Source organism: Sciurus vulgaris, assembly GCF_902686455.1.
Source record: "Sciurus vulgaris genome assembly, chromosome: 6".
NCBI classification, from domain to species: Eukaryota; Metazoa; Chordata; class Mammalia; order Rodentia; family Sciuridae; genus Sciurus; species Sciurus vulgaris.
In genome coordinates, this window is record NC_136466.1 from 9,159,283 (window position 1) to 9,183,274 (window position 23,992).

At 53.8% G+C, this 23,992-nt stretch overlaps 1 protein-coding gene across 1 annotated transcript in view; it reads left to right on the forward strand.

The window, feature by feature from the left end:
- Positions 1-23,992, forward strand: part of STK10 (serine/threonine kinase 10) — a 105,526-nt gene that overhangs the window by 66,572 nt on the left and 14,962 nt on the right. The window contains exons 8-13 of the mRNA XM_079145438.1: positions 3,249-3,383; positions 5,472-6,005; positions 7,896-8,026; positions 11,428-11,551; positions 11,890-12,069; positions 22,502-22,594. Of these exons, the coding sequence (XP_079001564.1) occupies positions 3,249-3,383; positions 5,472-6,005; positions 7,896-8,026; positions 11,428-11,551; positions 11,890-12,069; positions 22,502-22,594 (1,197 nt within the window). The remainder of the gene's footprint in view (positions 1-3,248; positions 3,384-5,471; positions 6,006-7,895; positions 8,027-11,427; positions 11,552-11,889; positions 12,070-22,501; positions 22,595-23,992) is intronic.

The window sequence follows — 23,992 nt, forward strand, 5'->3', positions numbered from 1 at the left end:
CTTACTAAGTTGCTGGGCTGGCTTTGAACTGGAGAGCCTCCTGCCTCAGCCTCCCAAGCTGCTGGGATCACAGGCGCCTGGCCAGAGCTAGGAATCTGATCCTGGTGGCTTGGCTCCAAAGTCTGTGCTCTTGACCACTTTGTTAAGCTGCCTTTCCCAGGGGCTGGAAGAGAGAAAGGAGGCCTGAAAGAGGAAGCGGGGAAGCAGGCTGTGGAGAGGGACACGGAGCGCGTGGCGGGAGCAGCCTGTGGCCCGAACACCCAGGAGCGCTGTTGGCGCTTCCTAAGGCCAGTCTGGAGAGCGAGAGCCCCGCTGGTGGTTTCTCAGCAGAGGGGAAAGGCTCAGCTCTTGGAAGGACGTCTGTGGATGGCGGGAGAGCTTCCGGCCAGAGGGCAGGTCCAGCCGGTCAGCCGTGTGGTGCCACCGTCTGGGCACCTCCAGACTCCTGTGAAGGTGGCACCTCTTCCTTAGGGTGCACAGGGGACCTTCCGCTCCAGCCTCCGCTGGGACCTGCGCGTGGGGACTGGCCTACTTGGACCAGCACGTGGCCATGGGAAAGGTTCCTGCCCTCCCTTGCAGGGTGGCCAGGGCTTTGTCTCTGTGATGGCCTTGGCTGGCCGCGGTTGGGAGGCGTCTCCTCTGGGCACGCTCTTGGAGGCAGCAGCGCTGAGGCCGTGTGGCCCAGCCACCTGGGCACCTTTGCAAAGCGCGTCTGCAGGCCTGATGAGTGTGGGAGGGCCTGCCCTCCGCCAGCCCTGCTGGCCCGGTGTCCAGCCCTCGCCCACGCTGCTTCCCTCCGCCTCCTAAGGACCGTGGGCTGCGCAAGGCAGACAGTTCTGCCTCAGGAGAGCAAGTCTCCTGCCTTGGTCAGCGTGGGCAGCACCCCGGGAAAGCCCGGCCTTTCTAGAGGCCTGCGTCTGCCCCACTCCCACCGCATCCGCCTCTGCCGCAGGGAAGCGCCCGTGGTGTCCTGCTCGGGTCACATTGGGAGGTCATGCAGCGTGGGGCTCCGGGCCCAGGGAGAGGCTGTGCGGGGGTGGCTCGGGTGGCTTCTTTGCGGATGGCACTGCTGGTGGCAATGGTGACGGTGGTGACCATGGGGACGGTGGTGACGATGGTGAATGCTGGGTTTGTCCTGGGCTCTGGGTCTGTGGTCAGCACCCATAGCTGCCCAGCCACCCACGATCAGCAAACCCTTGTTAACACCCCCTTCAGGCCTTCGAGGCCACAGGCTTCGCAGCAGCCAGTGACATCCTCAATAGGTGACAGTGGCTTCTGAGAGAGGTCGCAGCTGCTCCCGCTCCCCTTCCTTCCTCGGCTCGTCCTCCTGTCCTCTGGCTCCCTCTCAGAAGGCCTGGCCTGGCCTTTCCTCCATGCCCCAGACCCAGCCCTGTGGCAGGGTCCTCTCTCCGCCTGGAATTCCTGCCAGGGACCTTTCCCTGGCCCGACCTGGGCCCTCAGGTCTCAGCTTTATGTGGCCCCTCCAGGCCCCCCCCAAGACTTCCTGGCCTGCTTGTCATCTGGTTACCTGCCTCTGTGTCCCCTCAGGCAGGACTTCGGCCTCTTTTGGCGCTTGGCACTTGGCCACATCCCGAGCCTTGGGAGAATCAGCGTGAATGGCGAGAGAGGGCCAGGAACCGATCACACCCTCAAACCGACTGCTTGGTGCACCAGTCGCCAGCTTAGGAACGTGTGTGTGAGCCGTGGAGCTTTAAAAGAAGCCCACGACTGTCAGGGGCACCGGGTGAATGGGGCCTTGCCCCGTGGCCGTCCCCAGGTGAACCCATTCGTTTATGTACGTATTTAGTTACTTCTGTGGTGCTTGGGATGGACCGCAGGGCCTGGCACGCACCCGCCGAGGGCCCAGCCTGTCATCTGCTCAGAGCAGAAAGATAAGAACGATCTGTGGCCCCAAGTGTGTAAGGTGTGAGGAGGTCACTCCCCAGTCGGTAACTGTCCCAGCACTCCTGGTGACCGTTCCTCCGCCCACAGCCTTGCTGACTGTAAGAACCCTGCGTTTCTCCAGAGTCTTCCCGAACGTTCCAGGCGGCAGCTTCCAGCTCAGGGATGCGCCTGCCCCGCCCTCCGCCCTTCCCAGACACCCTGGCAGAGCGGGTGGGGCGACTCCCAGCCTGCTGCGCTCTGGTGCCAGGTGGGACCTGGGGTGGGACCTGAAGCGGGCCTCTCCCGGAGACCTCGCAGCCTCAAGGTCCCGACCTCGCCCTGCGTTGTGCACACGCTTTCAAGATGGTGCCCTGGGGGGGCGCCCAGGAGGGGACTCAGCACTCCCCCTGAGAGTGTGTGTTCCTTATTTAAAACCAAACACGCACACCCCCTGAGGGTGGCACTGGCAGGACAGTCCATAGCAGCCTGACTCAGTCGCCCGAAGCGGGAAGCAGCCCACGGGTCCCGCAGCAACTGGACGAGGAGCAGACCCATGTGTCCGTGCGCACTGTGCAGGAGGGCCGGGAGCCGCTGGGCTCTGGCTTCCACCCCCACTCCTCAAGATAGGCACCCTCTACACAAACAGCACAAGGAACGGTCGCCAAAACAGGTGACAGGTGCCAGAGTCCCAGCTTGACGTTGGGCCTGGGAAGCCAGCCAGCCCGTTGAAGCAGTCACGTGCTGGGCAGTTCTGTGTGTGTGACGTTGAAGGGAGGCCAGACTGGTCTCTGGAGAGAGGGTTGGTTGTGGGCTTGCTTGCCTGCAGGGGGAGGCCGGGGAACTTTCTGGAATGATGGAATTGTGCATCTCTACCTGGGGGTGGTGACATGCCCGTGAAGAGCCATTGAGTGGGCAGTTCGCGTGCGTTCCTGTAAGTTATGCCTCAGTAAAATACGCGTGTGGGATATTTGTGAAGCCGTGTGCCACACCCTTCAGGCCGGGGGCGGCACGCACCTGTCATCCCAGCAGCTCGGGAGGCTGAGGCAGGAGGATCCAAGCTTGAGGCCAGCCAGGCAACTTAGTGAAGCCCCGCCTCAACATTAAAGCTCCCGCCAACGTTGCTTGAGCTGCTTTGGCCTGGGCTCCGTGACATGCATCCTGTCTCTTCGTCTTCGAGACCTCCCTGTGACCCAAGCATCATTGTCCCCCCCAGAGATGCAGGTCCTTGCTCAGGGCCAGGCAGCTGGGGTGGCACCGTGGGGCTCGCCCCTCCCCCCAGGGCCTTCAGAGCTGCCCTGGGCTCCCTTCCCAGCCGCCCTCCCCCAGCCCCAAGGTTCTGATCCAGGTGTGCCTTGTCCCCCCAGCACCCCTTCGTCAGCAGTGTCACCAGTAACAAGGCTCTGCGGGAGCTGGTGGCAGAGGCCAAGGCCGAGGTGATGGAGGAGATCGAAGATGGCAGGGACGAGGGGGACGAGGAGGACACCGTGGACGCCGCCCCTGTGAGTACAGAAGCCTGGGGGGCAGGAGGGGCGGAGGGACAGGGCGATGGGTCCCAGCAGGCAGGCTCCTGCAGGAGGGGGGCTGGGACAGCCCGTCCTGCTTCTCAGCAGCCCGCAGAAGCAGCAGGGTACTGGCCAGCTCCCGGACGTCCTGGGGAGAGACCAGGAATCTAGGTTGTCACACGAAGCCTTTCCGTTTTTAAAAGCTGGCAACGGATTCATTGCTTCCCAGCCTTTCCCCACTCACGTGCTTAAGCACACTTGGGATGGAGGGGACGGCATGGGACAGGGGCTGTGGCTGTCCTGGACCCTTCATGGCTGTCCTGAGTGTCAAGGGGACCGGGTTTTAGCACATTTGTAAGCCGTTTATAACTTCGGCACTTGTCGAGTTTAAATAGAAATTAAAGTAGATTAAATTGATTAAAAAAAATACCTTGAGCCAGCCCGATCCTGTCCTGCACTGCACTCTGTGACCCCAGGTGGGGCTGACACAGAGGCCATTCTAGGGGGACCACTGTGTCCAGGTGGCCCCACAGCAGGGGCTGGACTTGCTCGCTGGCAGACGGAGCCGGGCACAGAGGTGGTGGCTTTCTCGGGGTCACTCCAGTCCCGGGAGGGGCCTGAGGCTGGTGGGAACCCTCCAGCAGAAGAGAAGCCTCACCCGGGACAGCAAGTGGAGTGGACAGGGTGACCATAGCCGGTCACGCAGCCCTGACTGACAGGAACCAGGGTACCGGCCACTTTACAGATGGAAAACAGTCCTGGGCTGCGGGGATCCTGGCTGAGCCCACAGGGCAAGGCCGGCGGGCACAGGGGTAGAAGCCAGTGGCCAGGCCCCAGCAGGAGGCGCGGGCAGCGAGGCTGAGGGGCAGAGGGCAGTTGTGTCTGGCTTCGTTCTCCGTGTGCGGGAGGCTGCGCTTCACCCCGAGGACAGCAGGAGCCGGGGCTTTGGGCAGGGCTGGGCTGGGTGTGAGGGGCACGAGCTGAAGATCTGAATTGGAAGCGGGTTGTCGTTGCTCCCCTAGCTGCCCGTCCAAGGTCAAAACCCAGAGGCCGCAGGGACCAAGAGTGCCAGGTCACAAACACGAGAGCTCGCCTGTAGCTCTTGGCTGTCACGCTCAGGACACGGTGTCAGGGTGCAAGAGCAGGAAGAGGGCGTGGCAGGGTCCCCTCCTAGCTGAAGAGTGGCCGCGTGGGTATTCACTATCACCCAGCCGGGCATTTTATTGTTTGTTCATCCACGCCTGCCTACCGGGCACTGACCCTAGGTCTTTCCCGTGATGGGCGAGCGCCCTCCATGAGTACCCTCCAGCACCATGGGTGCTTATTTTTGGTACTAGGGATTGAACATAGGGGCGCTTAACCACTGAGCCACATCCCCAACCCTTTGTGTTATTTTAGTTTTGAGACAGGGTCTCACTAAGTTGCTTCAGCCTCACTAAGTTGCTGAGGCTGGTCTTGAACTTGGGCTCCCCCTGCCTCAGCCTCCAGAGTTGCTGAGATCACAGGCGTGATCACCACCGTGCCGAAGTTGGACATTTATTTTACAAATACACAGATACGAACGTTCTGTTCACTCTAGCAACATTTCCAGTACTTTCTGACCCACAAAAACTCTAAAAGCCAAATGACTGGAAGGCCATATCCATCCCCTGGACAGGCTTTGGACTTTATGCCATTTTAAAAAACCGAATCAGTTGCCATCTAGACATTAAGAGACGTCGTGTAAGAATCGGGGTTTCCAGCGTGTCTCCGGAAGTTGAGAGGTCAGGTCACGAGTGGGGTGCATGTGCATTTTCTCATGGTGTCCCAGCTCTGGAGCAGAATAGCTGCTGGGCCCTCACTCCTGCTGGCCACGGTAGTTGCTCCTCTGGGAAGAACAAAGGCTATTAAATTAAGCTGAGCTGAGGGACAGGAGTCTCCTGACTGTAGGACTCTGATTACTGGCGAGGCGCTGGGGAGGGCGAGCCAGCTTAGAGCAGTCCCTGCCCCTCTCCTGCCCCGCCTCTCCGCCTGCAGGCGCCTGGCCTTTCCGCCCACCGACTCGTGTCCAACACGGGCAGCACGGTCCTGACTCTTTTCTTCCAGGCCCTGGGGAACCACACTCCGGAGTCTTCAGAGGCCAGTCGGCTGAGCCTGGGGGCTGACAAGCCTGTTCAGGAACCACCTGCCCCGCTGCCAACCAGCCAGCCTCGGGACAGTGCCAACGGGCCCTGCAGCCAGCCCTCTGTGGACGGAGCCCCCAGCCCCCCAGAGGTGGCCCCTGCGAATGAGAATGGCCTAGCGGTGCCTGTTCCCCTCCGAAAGTCCCGACCAGTGTCCATGGATGCCAGAATCCAGGTGGCCGAGGAGAAGCAAGTCACGGACCAGGCTGGGGACCTGAGTCCTGCAGCCAACAGATCCCAAAAGGCTGGCCAGAGCCGGCCCAACAGCAGTGCCCTGGAGACGCTGGGGGAGACGCTGGTCAATGGCAGCCTAGAGCCCCCTGCCCAGGCAGCGCCAGGCCCCTCCAAGAGGGCCTCAGATAGCAGCAGCCTGTCCACCTCCGAGAGCGGGGACTACAGCACCTCCCTGTCCACCGACCTCTCCCTGAACAGAGAGACGGGCTCGCTGTCCCTTAAGGTAATGGCCAGTCACTCGTGCCGTGGGCTTGGAGCAGGGGTGCTGCGCCAGGGCCACTGCTGGCTTTGGCTCCTGAGGGCATATGGGGGCTGCCTCCACTTACCGTGTGTGTGTGCTTATTTTTCGGGGTGCTAAGGATCCAGCCCAGGGCCTGGTGCCACCACGGCCTCCCGCCTTCCACCTGAAATGGGTGGCGAGGGTCATTCTCTAAGATTTTAGTCCCTCTCAGGGTTCAGTCCCAGTGTCTGGCCCAGCGTGGGACTCGGTGATGTTAAGCAGCTGGTTTGGGTTTGGATTTTACCGTTTGGTTAAAGGTGGGGTTAGGGACCGCGTGTTCGGAGGTGGAATTCTCTTGTTTGGGGGTCAGCTGGGTCTGCCAGCGGTGGCAGCGACAGCAACGGGCAGGGGCTCCGGCTCTCTTCCAAGGCTGCAGGGCCTGGCTGGTGGTGGGGCCAGAATCAGACCAAAGAAACGGAGAGAAACAGGCGCACCGTGGCCTCTTCCCCTGGCTGACGGCGCAGCCTTGACCGTGTGGGGTGTGTCCGGCGTGCAGGGCCTGGGCAGCACCGCCCCCTGCTCACGGCTGCTTCACATTCGGAGCCTTCCGGCTCCTCCCTGCTAGTTCCTCAGAGTATACAGCAGGCGGTGACAAATTGTCCTCACCCAAGTATGGACAGCAGCTTTGACTTAGCTGCCCCTTCCTGGAAGTGCTGAATCTTCCTTTAATCCACTGACCCAGCTCCAGCAGGGTCTCCCCGCTTCTTCTCCAGGGGTTGGGCATAGTCTCGGTTGGCTACGGTGAATCAGGGAGCTAATAAGAGTCCACCTGCTGCCCCTTGGTGTGACCAGGAGCCTCTTACTGCAGGGACGGGGCCCCTGGGGCAGGAGCAGTGTCGCGTGAGGGTGTGGCTGGCTGCCTTCTTCCCCCACTCTCCCTCCTGCCTCTGTCCTTGTCCCTGGCTACTCTCACCCATCTTGGATGGAGTCCTGCAGCCTGGGAGCTAGCACTGTTGAGAAATGAAAGTCAGGGGCAATGATTCTAGGGTGCTGCCCATCCAGGACAGAAGGCCTTCCACTGTGTTGCAAAGACTGGGTGAGGCTATACCGGGAGGGCCTCGGAGGCCAGCCAAGCGGTGAGAGGCCGGAGGCAGGGAAGGCCAGGAGGAGGCTGGCACAACCCCCACGCTGTCGTCTGGGTTGAACTGAGCACTTCCAAGGATGCCGTTCACTGCACCACTGAGACACCTCAGAGGGCACTGCCAGCACTCGAGGGTGAGACGCAGAGCGAGTCACAACAAGAGGTGCAGGCCAGGAAGGGTCCCACAGCCACTCCTGACAGGCCGGGCTGCCACCAGAGTTCAGGCCCGGCCAGGTTTTGCTGCCAAATCCATTTGGAAAGCCACCTCTGGCTTCTGGTCTCCTGTGATCTTGGCATTGTGGACAGGGAGATAGTCTGTGATCGTAACTCAGAAAAGAATGCCACACACTGAATGGCTGCCGTGAGCGGGCACTGCCCCGGTGCCCCTGCCTGGTCTCGTTGAATCTTTGTGACCATCCTGGGAGGCAACTGCTGTCTTCCTGTCCTTGGACTGGAGGAGCTCACCTTAGTCAGGGCAGGACTCAGGGCAGGGTGGGTCGCGAGGGTCAGCTCTCCCTGATCCGTGTCCTGCGTTTTGTGTGTGCTGGCACGAGGAAAGGACCTCAGGTCTCTGAAGGCTGTGCTTGGACAGGCAGGCGACCAGGTTGAGACGCGCCAGACCCGAGGGGCAGCAGGTGGCCGCATCCTCCTGGGGCACAGGCTGTGGGGCGCAGGCTGTGGGGCGGAGGCTGTGGCCTCACCCTGTGAGCCACAGACCCTTCTGAAACAGCATCACCTTGTTCCCCGGCCAGGACTCAAGGCTGCACAACAGAACCCTGAAGCGGACGCGCAAATTCGTGGTGGACGGAGTCGAGGTGAGCATCACCACCTCCAAGATCATCGGCGACGACGAGAAGAAGGACGAGGAGATGAGATTCCTCAGGCAAGTTGGGGGGGGCACAGCAGGAACGGGCTGCGGATCCCCATTGTCCACCCACCCACAAGGTCACCGACAGCGGGAACGGGGCCGCGGATCCCGCTGTCGTCCACCCACCCACACCCACTCATCTGCCCGTCCACCTGCCCATCCATTGCAGTGAAGGGGGGGCCTGGCCCTTGGGTGAGAGGGCTGTCTGTCTGTCTGTGGTGTGGGGTGGGAAAACGAAGCAACAAAAGGAAACTGGTTTTGCTTGAGACCCTGTACTTCCCCATCCATTGACCCATCTACCATCTACACACCCACCCAACCATCCATCTATCCATCCATTTATCTGCCCATCTGGCCACCCATCCATCCATCCTTCCATCTGCCCATTCATCCTTCCCGTTCATCTGTTCACACATTCATGCATGCAGTGACCTATCCACCACCCACCCGTTCATCCACCCATCCATCCATCCATCCACCCAACCACCCATCCGTCCATCCATCTACCCAACCACCCACCCATTCATCCACCCATCCGTCCATCCATCCATCCATTCATTCATTCATTTACCTTCCATACATTTTTTCAACCCAACATCCATCATCCATCTACCTGTTCACCTATCCATCTACCCATCTGTCTGCCCACCCATCTATCCATCCATTCCATCCAACTATCCACCCATCCACCCATCGTACACGTTCAATGACCCAGTCACCCAACAACCCATTTATCCTTCCATCATCCACCCATATGCCCGCCCACCCCTACCCACGCTTACATCCATCCACCCACCTGTGAGGGCACTTGTTCTCCAGCCAGCCATCTGTCATCCATCCATCCATCCACTCGGGCTTGGGCCTTTGCGGGGTGAAGTCACTCTTGGTTTGAGAGGATTCCTGGCGCATCAGATGCGTTAGATGTCTTCCGGAGCCCGAGCTCTCCGGCGTGTGCCGGGCCGGCCGTTCTGGCTGCTCTGGGCACTTCTCCCGTCTTGGGGCTGGGCTGATGCTGTTCATCGCGGCCTCGCCTGGCGTGCACGTGCTCACACATACACACACACACACACGTCCTTATCTGTGTGGGTTGGCGGCCGGGGGCTCTTGGTAGAGGACCCTGGACTCTCAGGGCTGGGTTCCTGTCACTGCCCCTCTGGGCAGTGCGGGTTCCTGGCTTGAAGTTCCCAACCGGCTCACCCCGTGGAGAAGCCTTGCCCTCCGCCTGGCTGCCACCCTCCCGAGTGGAGCGGCTGTGTGCTGCTCAGGTGCGGAAGGAACGCCGTGAGGAGGTGGGCGGGAGGCGCTCAGCTCACGGACAGCAGGCTGTTCTCGATTGCCATCTGTGGTCAGGAGGCCCTAGCGGCCTGTGGCCCCGGCCAGGCTGCAGGAATGTGGGAGGCTCCCACCGCCCCCTGCTGACACATGCCCCACCACTGCGCACCTGGACCTGAGCATCTCAGAAAGTCAGGCCCTCGCGGGCTTCTGAACCGGGCAGCCTAATGTCTGTCACCCTCCCAGGCTGAGGCTTGTGGTCAGGTCCTTCTCCTGGAACCTCCTGTGCTGACCGCTTTTTCCCAGGCCCCCTGCCTGCCTCTCCTCCAGCACGCCCCCTGAGAACTCAGGGGCGCGGGAGGCGTCCCGAGAACCAGCTGCCCACCTCGTGCCCCCGTGTTTGGACCTCTTTCTCTTGAGTCAGGACATCCATGTCTTTAACACTCCGGACGATCACCTCCTACCTTCTCCGTTTCCAGAAAAGCAGGTGCTCATGCACAAGCCCCGCCCGAGGCTGGGCTGCGTCTCACTCTGCCCAGAGCCCGGTGGCTCTTGCTGGTGTCCTCGCCGTCACTGCAGCAGCTGCCACTCCCTGGGCCTCTGCCGCGGGCCAGGTGGGCCCAAAATGGGCATCGTCTCGCTCAGCCCTCAGGGAACCTGCCAGCTGGGGACAATCTGCTTACAGACAGGGGGGCTGAGGCCAGCAGGGATGCTGTGACTGCCCCAGAGGGCACCCCGGCCCGGAGACGGTGCTCGGCCTTGTCCCAGGCAGCGGGTGTGAGCGGCCCCTCAGAGCCGCGGGCAAGGCCTGCAGGACAAGCGTGGCTGCACAGTGGACTCGCCACGTGCAGACTGTGAATGACTGCAGGGGACACGGCCTAGCCGACCCAACCCCGAGGGACCACCCGGGAACCCACAAGTCGCAGTCGGGAGCCGAGCTTTTCCCTTTCTGATTACGTAAACGGTACTGTCGCGTGTGCCTGGCCCACGCCCTGGGCTGGCCCTCCATCCCTTCTCCGCCTACACACTTACAAGGTGGGCTGTGTGGCTCAGGTCACGATTTATCGTAATTGGTAAAATACTGTCATGGCTCAAAAAAAAAAAAGGACCGGAAAGCCTCCTGCACTTTCCGCCAGGTGTCCCGCCACCCAGGTCAGCCTTCTGTGGCGTGGCCCTCCCAGGGCACAGGCCCGCTCGCTCTTGCTCCTGGAGATCACCGCTGGTCTGCGCGGAGGGTTGTGCCCTTCGTAGACGTTTTCCCACCGAGTCAAGTGTTTCTAGAACCTGTTGGGTGGTCGTCTGGGTTGCCGTCATGTGGACGTACCGTGACTCTGTCTCAAACACCTAGGCCAGGGACACTCGCTTCTGACTCGGTGAACAGCTGGCCCTCTGAACCCGCGGCTTCCGCATCTGTGGATCCACCACGAAATTAGGGGGTACAGCTGCATCCTTCCTGAACACACGTGGACTTCTTTTTTCTTGTCATTATCCCCCAACAGTGCTGTGCACCGGCTCGCCAGCGTGCACATCGTCTCGGGTGTTAGGTCCCAAGGAGGCGGTGGCCATGGGCGCGAGCACACATCCTGACAGTGTGAGATACCGCACCGTCTCCCACGAGAGGCCTGGCACGTGCATTGCAGCACGGGGCAGGGTCCTGGGGTCACGGATACAGAGGGACGGCGTCGCGAGTGGCCTGTTACAACGCCTGTATCCACCAAGTGGAACCGCCACGCCAGGGCGCATTGCCAGATCACCCTCAGGGTGCCAGCAGCCTGTGAAGGGTCGGCGTCCCGGTCCCTGGCCCCTCTAGTCCATGCCACGGCTGTTTCTCCCAGGTCTGCGTGGCGTGTCCACACGGTGACACGTGTGTCTGCGTGGCGTGTCCACACGTTTCTCCCGTTTCCGTCCCTGTCTGCCCGGCTCCGCGCCCCTGCCACGCTCCTGAGCTCGGGTGGTCACTCTTGTGCGCCGCCCCAGCCCTCTGCGCGCACTGAGGTCACTCCTCACTTGTCCGCCAGTCGTGACAGGTGGACCTGAGTCTCCTCGTGCCCGGTGCTGGACTCTGGTCCACGATTCAGCCCTGGGCGTCCCCAGCTGTGAGGCGCCCCCCTCACGCCAAACCCGCGCCCCCCTCACTCCGCCAGGCGCCAGGAACTCCGAGAGCTGCGGCTGCTGCAGAAGGAGGAGCACCGGAACCAGAGCCAGCTCAGCAGCAAGCACGAGCTGCAGCTGGAGCAGCTCCTCCGCCGCTTCGAACAGGAGAGCAATGTGAGCCGGGGGTCAGGCCTGAAGGCGTCGCCTCCCAGTTTCCTTCAGGTGGAAGCGCAGGGCGGGTTGGTGAGGCAGTGGGGAGCGATTCACAACCGCTGCCCTGTTCTTGAGGTTTTCCGACCTCATCAGGCCACAACAGTGCAAAGTCAATGGTCAGGTCTCTCTGTTGGAGATAAGGGAATGGAGACCCAGAGAGGTTAAGCAGCTTGCCCTAGGTCACACAGCAAAGAGGTGGTAGATCTAGAATGCAAACCCAGGTCTGAGTACACCTCCCTGTCTCCCTCCCAGGTACAAAGTGGCTTTGCTGAGTTTCTCTGAATTCTTGCTCCTTCCAGGCCAAGAAGAAGTTCTTCGACACGGAGCTGGAGAACCTGGAACGTCAGCAAAAGCAGCAGGTGGAGAAGATGGAGCAAGACCATGCCCTGCGCCGCCGGGAGGAGGCCAAGCGGATCCGCTTGGAGCAGGATCGAGACTACGCCAGGTTCCAAGAGCAACTCAAGATGATGAAGAAGGAGGTGACTGTGCGGGTGGGGTAGGCCACTGAGGAGCGTCGGGACCCCTCTGTGTGAGCGACTGAGTGATCGCGACCCTGCTCAGCCTCCCCTCACAGCGGGGCTGCAGGGAGCTTGCGTGCCTGCGAGGCCCGCGTGCCAGCGTGTCCAAGCCTGAGCTCCAGCTCTGCCCTCGGGAGCACATCTCAGCTCTTCCGGGCTCTGCTCTGCTCCCAGTTGCCTCCTCTCACAGCCAGGCCTGCACAGTGTGGCCTGGGCAGCTGCTTCTGTGTCCCCCTAGCTGAGCCCTGACTGAGAAGGACGAGGACAGAAGAGGTGGCAGCTCGGACTGGAGCTGTTACTGGACGAGAGGGTGAGGTGGGCCCTCAGGGTCCTGCACCCACCACTCTCCCTTCCTCCTCTTTCTCTTCCAGGCGGAAGCGGGAGGGGAGGCGGCAGGGAGACCATGGTCCTGAGGCAGGGCAGGGAGGCACCTCTCCCAGCCTGCCCTGCAGGAGCGCATCTGGGCCCCAGTAGACTCTGGGGAAAGGGGGCCAAGCAGGTGGGACCCCCACACCACACACACAGGAATACAGTCTCAGTCCTCAGCGGAGAGCAGAGGACCAGCAGCCTCCCAGAGTGCACCGCGGTGCCCTGGAGCGCAGCTCCCAGCCTGCACTGGGGGACCCACAGGCCGTGCCTCCCAGGGCCCCAGGCCACTGCCTGCAGGAGCCAAGCGCAGAGCAGGCCAGGGCTGGCTGAGACAAGCAGGGCTCTCCTGGACGTGACATTGGGCCTCAGACAGCCCAAGACTGGAGCTGGGGGCTCAGCTGCCTAAGCACACTGGAGGTCCTGGTTCAGTCCCCAGCACCAGCCCCACCCCAAAAACAGCAGTCAAGAGAACAAAGGCTCTCACGCAATATTTTAAGGTAAAAATGAATGCGAAGAATTCATGAGCAGAGCATCGGCTATGACCATACAGCCAGCGATTGGCAGGGCTGGAGTTAGGGCTGGGGTCAGGTTGAGGCGCAGGGACTGGGCCTTCCACGCAGAGCTGGATCCTGTGTTTAAAATGTTGGTATTTTATTCATGATTTTTTGCATGAGTTTTGATTTGTTTTAATGGTGTTTATCTTGATGACTGAGGTTTTTTTGTCTTCTTAGTTTTATGCCAAGGCAAGTGCCTTGTTAACCCACCTGCTAGATGGCAGCAGTGGGGCCCCGCCCCACCCCTCCTGGCCCCAGCGCCTGCTCGTGAGCCGGGAGCAGGGTGGAGTTTCTCCAGGACAGGATCCCAGCTGGGCTTTAAGTCTGACACTGAACTCAGGCCCGCGGGGATCTGGTCCTGGGGCTTCCGCTTGGCCTGTGGGTTCGTTTGGTTTTGCCACGCTGGGCATGCTGGGGGCGCGCGTCCCACCAGCTGCATCCCCAGCCCCAGACTCGGGTTTTTAAATGTTTTTTTTGGAGGTAGGGGTGTTTTTCTTCAAAAACATTTTCATGGAAAGAGAAGCCCTGACTTTGCTTTTCTGGCTTTCCCAGGAGGACGTGGCTCGTGTAGTGAGTGCGTCTTCTGTCCCTCCCTCGGCCGGCCACCTGCTTTGCCTGAGCTTCACTCGCCCAGTGGCGCTGCTCTCTTGAATTCGTGGTGGAGCCGAGCGCAGGGCTCGGTTACTTCATCGACATGCAGGCATTGCTCAGCGTCCTCTGGGGACTGGCTCAGGACCCCCCTTGGGTACCAGGCTTCAAGGATGTTGAAGGCCTTCATGTAAAATGACATATTTGCATAGAATCGACAGACATCCTCCCATACACTCTAGATCATCTCTAGATTATTTATAACGCCCAATGCAATGTAAATGCTATGTAAATAGCAACCTCGCCAGACTCACTTCTTCTACTGTCTTTTTAAAAAATTTTCCTAGACTCCTTGGGATTTTCTCCATAGACAGTCTGTAAGCAGAAACAGTCCCATTTCTTCCTTTTCAATCTGTGTGCTCTTCTTGCTTTCTGGCTGGCCTGGACTTGCTGTAGGGTGTGGAACAGAGAGTACAGTAGACACCCGGCCTTGTTCCAGCCGGTCGTAAGGGGAGACCTTTCAGCATTTCATCCTTAGGAACAAGGCTGGCCGTCGTTTCTGTCGATGTTCTCTGACTAGTTAAGGAAGTTCCAACTTTGCTAATAGGTTTTATCATCAAGGGATATTGTTGTCTTTTATTGAATAGTTTTCATCTATCAGTTGACATGATCGTATGATGTTTGTTTTTTAGTATGTTGGTATTATAAATTGAATTGTTTGATTTTCAAATATTGAACTATCTTTGCATTCTTGGGATAAGCCTCTTTGTTTATTTTCCTTTTTAACATATTATTAGGTTCTATTTGCTAACATTTTGGAAAGCTTTTTTTTTTTTTTTTTTTGGTGGTACCAGGGATTGAACTCAGGAGCACTTAACCACTGAGCTACATCCCCAGACTTTTTTATTTTTTATTTTATTTATTTTTTTTGTGGTGCTGGGGATCAAACCCAGGGCCTTGTGCTTGCAAGGCAAGCACTCTACCAACTGAGCCATCTCCCCAGCCCTATTTTTTATTTTGAGAAAGGGTCTTGCTGAGTTATTTAAGTCCTTGCTAAATGGCTGAGGCTGCCTTTTGTTTTTTTTAAATTTATTTTTATTGTAAACAAATGGGATATGTTGTTTCTGTTTGTACATGAAGTAAAGGCATACCATTTGTGTAATCATACATTCACATAGGGTAATGATGTTTGATTCATTCTGTTATTTTTTCCTCCCCCCAACCCCTCCCACCCCTCTTTTCCCTCTACACAGTCCCTCCTTCCTCCATTCTTGCCCCCCTCCCACCCCCCATTACGTGTCATCATCCGCTTATCAGTGAGATCATTCGTCTTTTGGATTTTTTAGATTGGCTTATCTCACTTAGCATGATATTCTCCAATTTCATCCATTTGCCTGCAAATGCCATGATTTTATTATTCTTTATGGCTGAGTAATATTCCTTTGTATACATACATACCACAGTTTCTTTATCCATTCATCAATTGAAGGGCATCTAGGTTGGTTCCACAGTCTGGCTATTGTGAATTGAGCAGCTATGAACATTGATGTGGCTGTATCTCTGTAGTATGCTGATTTTAAGTCCTTTGGGTATAGGCTGAGGAGTGGGATAGCTGGGTCAAATGGTGGCTCCATTCCAAGTTTTCTAAGGAATGTCCACACTGCTTTCCAGAGTGGCTGCACTAATTTGCATCCCCACCAGCAATGTATGAGTGTACCTGTTTCCTCACATCCTCTCCAACACCTATTGTCGATTGTGTTCTTGATAATCGCCATTCTAATTGGGGTGAGGTGGAATCTTAGTGTAGTTTTGATTTGCATTTCTCTTATTACTAAAGATGGTGAACATTTTTTCATATGTTTGTTGATTGCTTGTAGATCTTCTTCTGTGAAGCATCTGTTCATATCCTTAGCCCTTTTGTTGACTGGGTTATTTGTATTCTTCATGTAGAGTTTTTTGAGTTCTTTATATATTCTGGAAATTAGTGCTCTATCTGAAGTATGAGTGGCAAAGATTTTCTCCTACTCTGTAGGTTCTCTCTTCGCATTGCTGATAGTTTCCTTTGCTGAGAAAAAGCTTTTTAGTTTGAATCTATCCCAGTTATTGATTCTTGCTTTTATTTCTTGTGCTGTGGGAGTCCTGTTAAGGAAGTCTGATCCTAAGCCAACAAGTTGAAGATTTGGACCTACTTTTTCTTCTATAAAATGCAGGGTCTCTGGTCTGATTCCAAGGACATTGATCCATTGTGAGTTGAGTTTTGTGCAGGGTGAGTGATAGGGGTTTAGTTTCATTGTGTTGCATATGGATTTCCAGTTTTCCCAGCACCATTTGTTGAACAGGCTGTCATTTCTCCATTGCATATTTTTGACCCCTTTGTCTAGTATGAGAAAATTGTATTTATTTAGGTTTGTGTCCGTGTTCTCTATTCTGTACCATTGATCTTCCTATTTTGGTGCCAATACCATGCTGTTTTTGTTACTATTGCTTTGTAATTTAGTTGAAGTTCTGGTGTTGCGATACCCCCTGTTTCATTCTTCCTGCTAAGGATTGCTTTAGCTATTCTGGGTATCTTATTCTTCCAGATGAATTTCATGATTGCTTGCTCTATTTCTGTAAGGTACATCATTGGGATTTTAATTGGAATTGCATTGAATCTGTATAGCACTTTTGGTAGTATGGCCATTTTGACCATATTAATTCTGCCTATCCAAGAACATGGGAGATATTTCCATCTTCTAAGATCTTCCTCAATTTCTTTCTTCAATGTTTTGTGGTTTTCATTGTAGAGATCTTTTACCTCTTTGGTTAGATTGATTCCCAAGTATTTTTTTTTTTTTTGAGGCTATTGCAAATGGAGTTGTTTTTCTCATTTCCCTTTCAGCTGTTTCGTCGCTTGCATATAAAAATGCTTTAGATATATGCGTGTTGATTTTATAGCCTGCTATTTTGCTGAATTCATTGATGAGGTCTAGAAGTTTACTGGAGGAGGTTTTTGGATCCTCTAAATATAGAATCATGTCATCGCAAATAGTGACAGTTTAAGTTCCTCTTTTCCTATTCGTATCCCTTTAATTTCTTTGGTCTGCCTACTTGCTCTGGCTAGAGATACAAGGACAATGTTGAATAGAAGTGGTGAAAGAGGACATCCCTGTCTTGTTACCATTTTTAAAGGGAATGGTTTCAGTTTTTCTCCATTAAGAATGATGTTGGGGCTGGGAGATAGCTCAGTTGGTAGAGTGCTTGCCTTGCAAGCATAAGGCCCTGGGGTCGATCCCCAGCACTGAAAAAAAAAAAAAAAAAGAATGATGTTGGCCATGGGCTTAGCATAAATAGCCTTTACAATGTTCGGGTATGTTCCTACTATCCCTATTTTTTCTAGTGTTTTGAGCATGAAGGGGTGTTGTATTTTGTCGAACGCTTTTTCTGCGTCAGTTGATATAACCATATGATTCTTATCCTTAAGTCTGTTGACATGATGGATTATGTTTATTGATTTATGGATGTTGAACCATCCTTGCATTCCAGGGATGAACCCCACTTGATCGTGGTGCACAATTTTCTTAATATGTTTTTGGATACGGTTTGCCAATATTTTGTTAAGGATCTTTGCATCTATATTCATCAAGGATATTGGTCTAAAATTTTCTTTCCTTGATGTGTCTTTTCCTGGTTTGGGTATGAGGGTGATATTAGCTTCATAGAATGAGTTTGGTAGGGTACCCTCCTTTTCTATTTCCTGGAATACTTTGAGAAGTATTGGAATGAGTTCTTCTTTGAAGGTCTTGTGGAATTTGGCTGAGAATCCATCTGGTCCTGGGTTTTTCTTGGATGGTAGATTTTTAATGGCTTCTTCTATTTCATTGCTTGATATTGATCTGTTTAAATTGTATATGTCCTCCTGGTTCAGTTTGGGAGGAACATATGTCTCTAGAAGTTTGTCAATGTCTTTGGTAGTTTCTATTTTGTTGGAATACAGATTTTCAAAGTAGCTTCTCATTATATTTTGTATCTCGTGGTGTCTGTCGTGATATTTCCTTTTTCATCACGAATTTTAGTAATTTGAGTCTTCTCTCTCCTTCTCTTTGTTAGTGTGGCTAACGGTTTGTCTATTTTGTTTACTTTTTCAAAGCACCAACTTTTTGTTTTGTCAATTTTTTGAATTGTTTCTTTTGTTTCAATTTCATTGATTTCAGCTCTGATTTTAATTATTTCCTGTTTTCTACTACTTTTGCTGTAATTCTGTTCTTCTTTTTCTAGGGCTTTGAGCTGTAATGTTAGGTCATTTAGTTGTTGACTTTTCATTCTTTTCTGGAATGTGCTCCATGCAATGAATTTTCCTCTTAGTACTGCTTTCATAGTGTCCCAGAGATTTTGATATGTTGTATCATCATTCTCATTGACCTCTAAGAATATTTTTATCTCCTCCCTGATGTTTTTTGTTATCCATGTTTCATTAAATAGCATATTATTTAGTCTCCAAGTGTTGGAGTAATTTCTGTTTTTTATTTTGTCATTGATTTCTATCCTCAGTCCATTATGATCTGATAGAACACAAGGCAGTATCTCTATTTTTTTGCATTTCCTAAGGGCTGCTTTGTGGCATAACATATGGTCTATTTCGAGAAGGTTCCATGTGCTGCTCAGAAGAAAGTATATCCGCTCCTTGATGGATGGAATATTCTATATATGTCTATTAAGTCTAGGTTATTGATGTGTTATTGAGTTCTATGGTTTCTTTGGTTGGATTTTGTTTGGAAGATCTATCTAGTGGTGACAGCGGTGCATTAAAGTCACCTAGAATTATTGTGTTGTGGTCTATTTGATTCCTGAAATTGAGAAGGATTTGTTTGATGTACAGGGATGCACCATTGTTTGGGGCATAAATATTTACTATCGTTATGTCTTCCTGATTTATGGTTCCCTTAAGCAGTAAGAAATGTCCTTCTTTATCCCTTCTGACTAACTTTGGCTTGAAGTCTACTTTATCTGATAAAAGGATGGAAACCCCCTCTTTTTTACTGAGTCCATGTGCATGGTCGGTTTTTTCCCATCCTTTCACCTTTAGTCTGTGGATGTCTTTTTCTGTGAGTTGAGTCTCTTGCAGGCAGCATATTGTTGGGTCTTTCTTTTTAATCCATTCTTCCAGTCTATGTCTTTTGATTGATGAGTTTAGGCCATTAACGTTCAGGGTTATTATTGAGATATGATTTGTATTCCCAGTCATTTGGCTTATTTTTGGTTTGTAAGTTGGCTTGGTTTCTCCTTTGAGTGGTTTTCCTCTAAGGTAGTTCCTCCCTTTGCTGACCTACATTGTTGTTTTTCATTTCCTCCTCATGGAATATTTTGTTGAGAACATTCTGTAGTGCAGGCTTTCTATTTGTAAATTCTTTTAACTTTTGTTTATCATGGAAGGATTTTATTTCATCTTCAAATCTGAAGGTTAGTTTTGCTGGGTATAGGATTCTTGGTTGGCAACCATGTTCTTTCAGAGCTTGAAACACGTTGTTCCAGGCCCTTCTGGCTTTTAGAGTCTGGGTTGAGAAGTCGGCTGCTATCCGTATTGGTCTCCCCCTATATGTAATCTGATGCTTTTCTCTTGAGGCCTTCAAAATCCTATCTTTATTTTGAATGTTAGGCATTTTCATTATAATGTGCCTTGTTGTGGACCTATTGTGATTTTGTGCATTTGGTGTTCTGTAAGCCTCTTGTATTTGATTTTCCAGTTCATTCTTCAGGTTTGGGAAATTTTCTGATATTATTTCATTGAATAGGTTGTTCATTCCTTTGGTTTGTATCTCTGTGCATTCCTCAATCCTAATAATTCTTAAATTGGTCTTTTCATGATGTCCCATAGTTCTTGGAGATTCTGTTCATGATTTCTTACCATCTTCTCTGTTTGGGCAACTTTAGTTTCAAGATTAAATATTTTGTCTTCATTGTCAGAGGTTCTGTCTTCCAAGTGGTCTAGTCTTTTGGTGATGCTTTCCATTGAGTTTTTTATTTGGTTTATTGTTTCCTTGTTTTCAAGGATTTCCTTTTGTTTTTTTTTTTTGAGAATCTATCTCTTTGTTGAAATGATCTTTTGCTTCCTGCAGTTGCTCTTTTGGTTTATTGGTATTATCATTCATCATTCATTGCCTGCATTTGCTCTCTTATCTCATCCGTTGCTTCATGAATCATCTTAATCCTGTATAATCTGAAGTCCTTTTCTGACATTTCTTCTAACATACTGTCACTGGATTCTATTAATATAGAATCTAGATTTGTTTAGATCATTTTCTTCCTTTGTTTTTTCATGTTGTTTGTGTATCTTCCCCTCTAGCGCTGCAGATCTGGGGTATTACAGATTTCCCCCTATAGGCTTATAGTGGCCCTATATGTTTCCAAAACCCTTTCTTTAAGGGGAGATCAATATTAGCAGTGCCCAATTCAGACAGTATGCAATCCTAGACCAAATAGCCCCTATGAGGACAATAGCAAAATTGTCATAATAAACAGAATGAGTTCAAATATCTTCAGTAAAACAAACAAATTTGCAATAAGGTCTGCAGTTTCAAATGGAGGACAAGGAGGATGCAGAGGGATGTAGAATGTGGCTGTTAATGGGATAAGAAAAGAATATACAGAGGTTCTAGATAATAGGGTGAGAGTGTAATCATACGAAATTGGATGTTAGCATGCAAAAAAAGGGAGAAAGAGACTCTGAGGGAACAGGTAAACAAAAGGAAACGAGAGCAAGAAAAATAAAGAAATAAAACTTAAATTTTTTCAATAAGGAGAAAAAAGAAAATCTATAGTATAACAGTCACATAGTAATGAAACCTCCCAGCGTTCAGTAGCCTGATGCATGAGAGGTACCTGACAATGAGCTTCAAGCCTCCAGCAGGCATCTCAGGATGGGATTTGCCCCACCTAAAGATCGGAGCTCCGGCTTCCAGGATTATCCAAGATGGCCACTCTGGCTTCGAAATGTGTTGGCAAATGGGGAGCTGCAGCTCAGGCGGAGTGCGGTTGGTCAGGCAGGGGTCCTGGAGGTCGGGTGTGTTTGGTGTGGTTGTGGGATCCAGGAGGCCGGGTGCAATCAGTCGGTCTGGGGTGCTGGTGATAGGGCGCAGTCAGTTGGTCTGGGGGTCCTGGCGGCAGGGGGCAGTCAGTTGATATGAGGGCCCCAGAGGCAGGGAGTGATTGGTCTGGCTGAGGGATCCTGGAGATGGGGCTCAGTCAGTCCTGCCAGGGGTCCTAGGGGGCCTGGCTGTTGTCTCAAAATGGCGGCAGCCACATGTAATCAAACCTGCAGGTACTGTGACAGTGAACTTCCAGGCAGCAGCAGGCAGCTGGCGCTTCACTGGCGGTCGGCGATCAGTTTGTTGACTGTTGTCGGACAATCGGGAGGTGAACCTCGTGCATTGGGTGATGGATAGATGTAAGGCAGGCGATGGACAGGCGAGAGGCAGGCAAATGGCGGATGGTAGGTGCCTGACAGTGAGCAATCAAGAAACAGATATTCTCTGCTTGATACCGGAGTTACGGAGTGACAAGGAATGCAGCCTCCATCTAGTCTGCCATCTTGGATCTCCCTGAGGCTGGCTTTAATCTTGTAATCCTCCTGCCTCAGCCTCCCGAGTTGCTGGGATTACAGGTGTATTTTAATATTTGGTGTCCTATTTTAATTATTTGGCTTATGGGCACATCTGGGCACATATGTTTAGTGGTTGTTCTAGAGTGTCTTAATGTGCTTCTTGAACTCTTTGAGCACCTGCTTAGTGTTTACAGTGCAGTGCTTCAATTAAATGATAGAAATCTCACAACACGCAACGTCTCTTCTCTTAGCTGCAGCCCACCCCGTTAGGCATGGACCTGCAGGCTCCTCGCTGTGGGTGGTGGTCCTGATCTTGCTTTAGTTTTCCAAAGCCTTTGCTGTCCTACTCTGCTTCTGTCTCACTAGTGCCCAGCTCAGGGCTGAACCAGACTTGTGTGGGCCCATACAAAGCCTTAAGGACTTCCTGTTCTGCATTCTTTTCTTTGGGATTCAGCCACCTTCTCTGCAGGCCTAGGTCAGTGCCTGAGGCTGGAAGCATGAGGTCAGCCACCTCCCCATTAGGTCACCAGGCAGGTCTGGGACCTGAGAGGAAAGGCCTTTTCTCCCTGCACTGCGGTCATCCCAGCAGGCCTCCAGGACACCCTGGGTGGCCCACCGTCCACCACTTAGCACCCAGGGTAGAGGGCAACTTCTTCCCGCTGTCCCAGCAAATGTCCTGAGGCATCCTGACCCTGCAGGGCCACGTGCTCACCTCTGGGCCAGGCCTGAGGCCAGGGGCACAGAAATGCAGTTCCACCAGCCGGGACCCTGTGCTGGCCTAGGGCCAGGTGGGCCCACGGTGCCAGCCTTGGCTCAGGGGGAACCCGGAGCCTGCGTCCCTGGCTGGGTGAGAGCACCCACAGACGCAGGGCCTTCTCGTGGTCTCGATATGGATGTTGATGACAGACATCTCTGATGCTAATGGCATATCTTTTAAGATTATTTCATATGTTCAGCGCAATTAGGGAAACATATCTAAAGGTCTTCTGAGGGGACAGTAGTTTTTCAAAAAGCCTGAGAAAAACTGCCCAGAGGAAACAGGGTGCATTACCAGAAGAGGCGGGGATGGAGACCAGGCCGCCAGAAACAGCGCCTGTCCTCTCCGGGCGGGCGGGAGCTGGGCCAGCAGCAGCCAGGCCAGGCCAGCCGGTGCCCCCTGAGGGCCGGGTGTGGCAGGATGAGCGGGGGTCGCGCCTGCGAGCCACCTGGCCTGTGGCCTCCCTGACCCTGGGCCCCAGCCTCAGCGCCTGGCACTGCAGCCAGCGCAGGGACCGCCCTGACCCGGCTACTCTGCCGCCTGCAGGCCAAGAGCGAGGTGGAGAAGCTGCCCCGGCAGCAGCGGAAGGAGAGCATGAAGCAGAAGATGGAGGAACACACGCAGAAGAAGCAGCTTCTCGTGAGTGCTCGGCCCCGCCAGTCCTCAGGGTCCCCGCGTGAGACCCCTGTCCACGGCCAGGCCTCACCCCTCAGGGCGCCTCCTTCTGAGCACTGGCCAGCCCGCCCTCCCCGCTCCCCACCCTGGAGCCTTGGCCCAGCCCTCAGCCCCTGCGCCTGGTCCTAGGCCCCATGCTGGCGTGTCACTGCGCCTTGATGGGCACAGGATCTCCCCCTGGTGGCTTGGGGCCCTTGGGAGTCCAGCCCCTCGTCTCCTGGAGCTGGCCCTGCTGTCCTGAGGGCCCCTCCCTCCGGTGGGCAGGCAGGACCTGAGTCCTCCTTGCGCTGCGGCCTCCATGCCTCCTGAGCACAGCACACGTGTGCACGCACACACGCGTGTGCACACACGCACAGACACCACCTCCTGCCACTCTCCTGTAGTTCCTTCCTCACACCAGCTGGTGTGAGCACAGATTCCCAGGCTGGTCACGTCACCGCCCCGACAGATCTTCAGTGGCTCCCCTTGCCTGCAAGAGCTGCCCGGCCCTGCCCACTTCGCTCTGCCCTCCCGCCTGGCAGCCTGCCATGGCGCACGCCTGTAATCCCAGCAGCTTGGGAGGCTGAGGCAGGAGGATCACAAATTCAAAGCCAGCCTCAGCAATTTAGCAAGGCCCTAAACAGCCCAGTGAGACCCTGACTCTAAATAAAATACAAAAAAGGGCTGGGGGTATGGCTCAGTGGTTAAGCACCCCTGGGTTCAAACCCAGGACGCCCCCGAAAAAAACATTTAATAGAAGAGTACATGGTAACATGGAGAGGTCTTTTTAGTGACTTTTGAAATTTTGGTAAAATGATATAACACAATTTACCATCTTCACTATTAAGGGAAGTGGAACTGAAAAGCCTGTCCCAGCAAACTCTCCATTGTCCCCGCCCCGCTGCCTGGAACCTCCCTGCACCTTCCTGTCCCTGTGCTGGTCCGCGTGAGCATGGTGATGGGGAGTGGTCGCCCGGCCTCATGCCTGCTCAGCTCAGCACGCGCTGGCCCACTGAGCTGCACCAGGCCCCGTCTCCACGATTTTGATTGTCCTTGATACTTCCCATAAGTGGACTCGTTGTCCACGAGGCTCGTGCATGTGACGGCCTTCCTTTTTAAGGCTGAGCGGTAGCCATGGTGAATTGATCGCGCATTGTGCTTCTTCATTTTCTCACCAGTGACTGCTTGGCCCTTGTGACTCCCGCTACTGTGAACTTGCGTGTCTCTTTAATTCCTAAATGACTTCTGTGAACAATCACAGCAGTAGGTGTGGATGCACTGGAATAGGCGCTTCATGGACTCTTGCTAGCCTGTTGAGGGTTAGTAGGGATTTCTAGTTCCTTCTCGTCTGGTTCCTAAATTTGTTTTCCAGTACTGGATGGA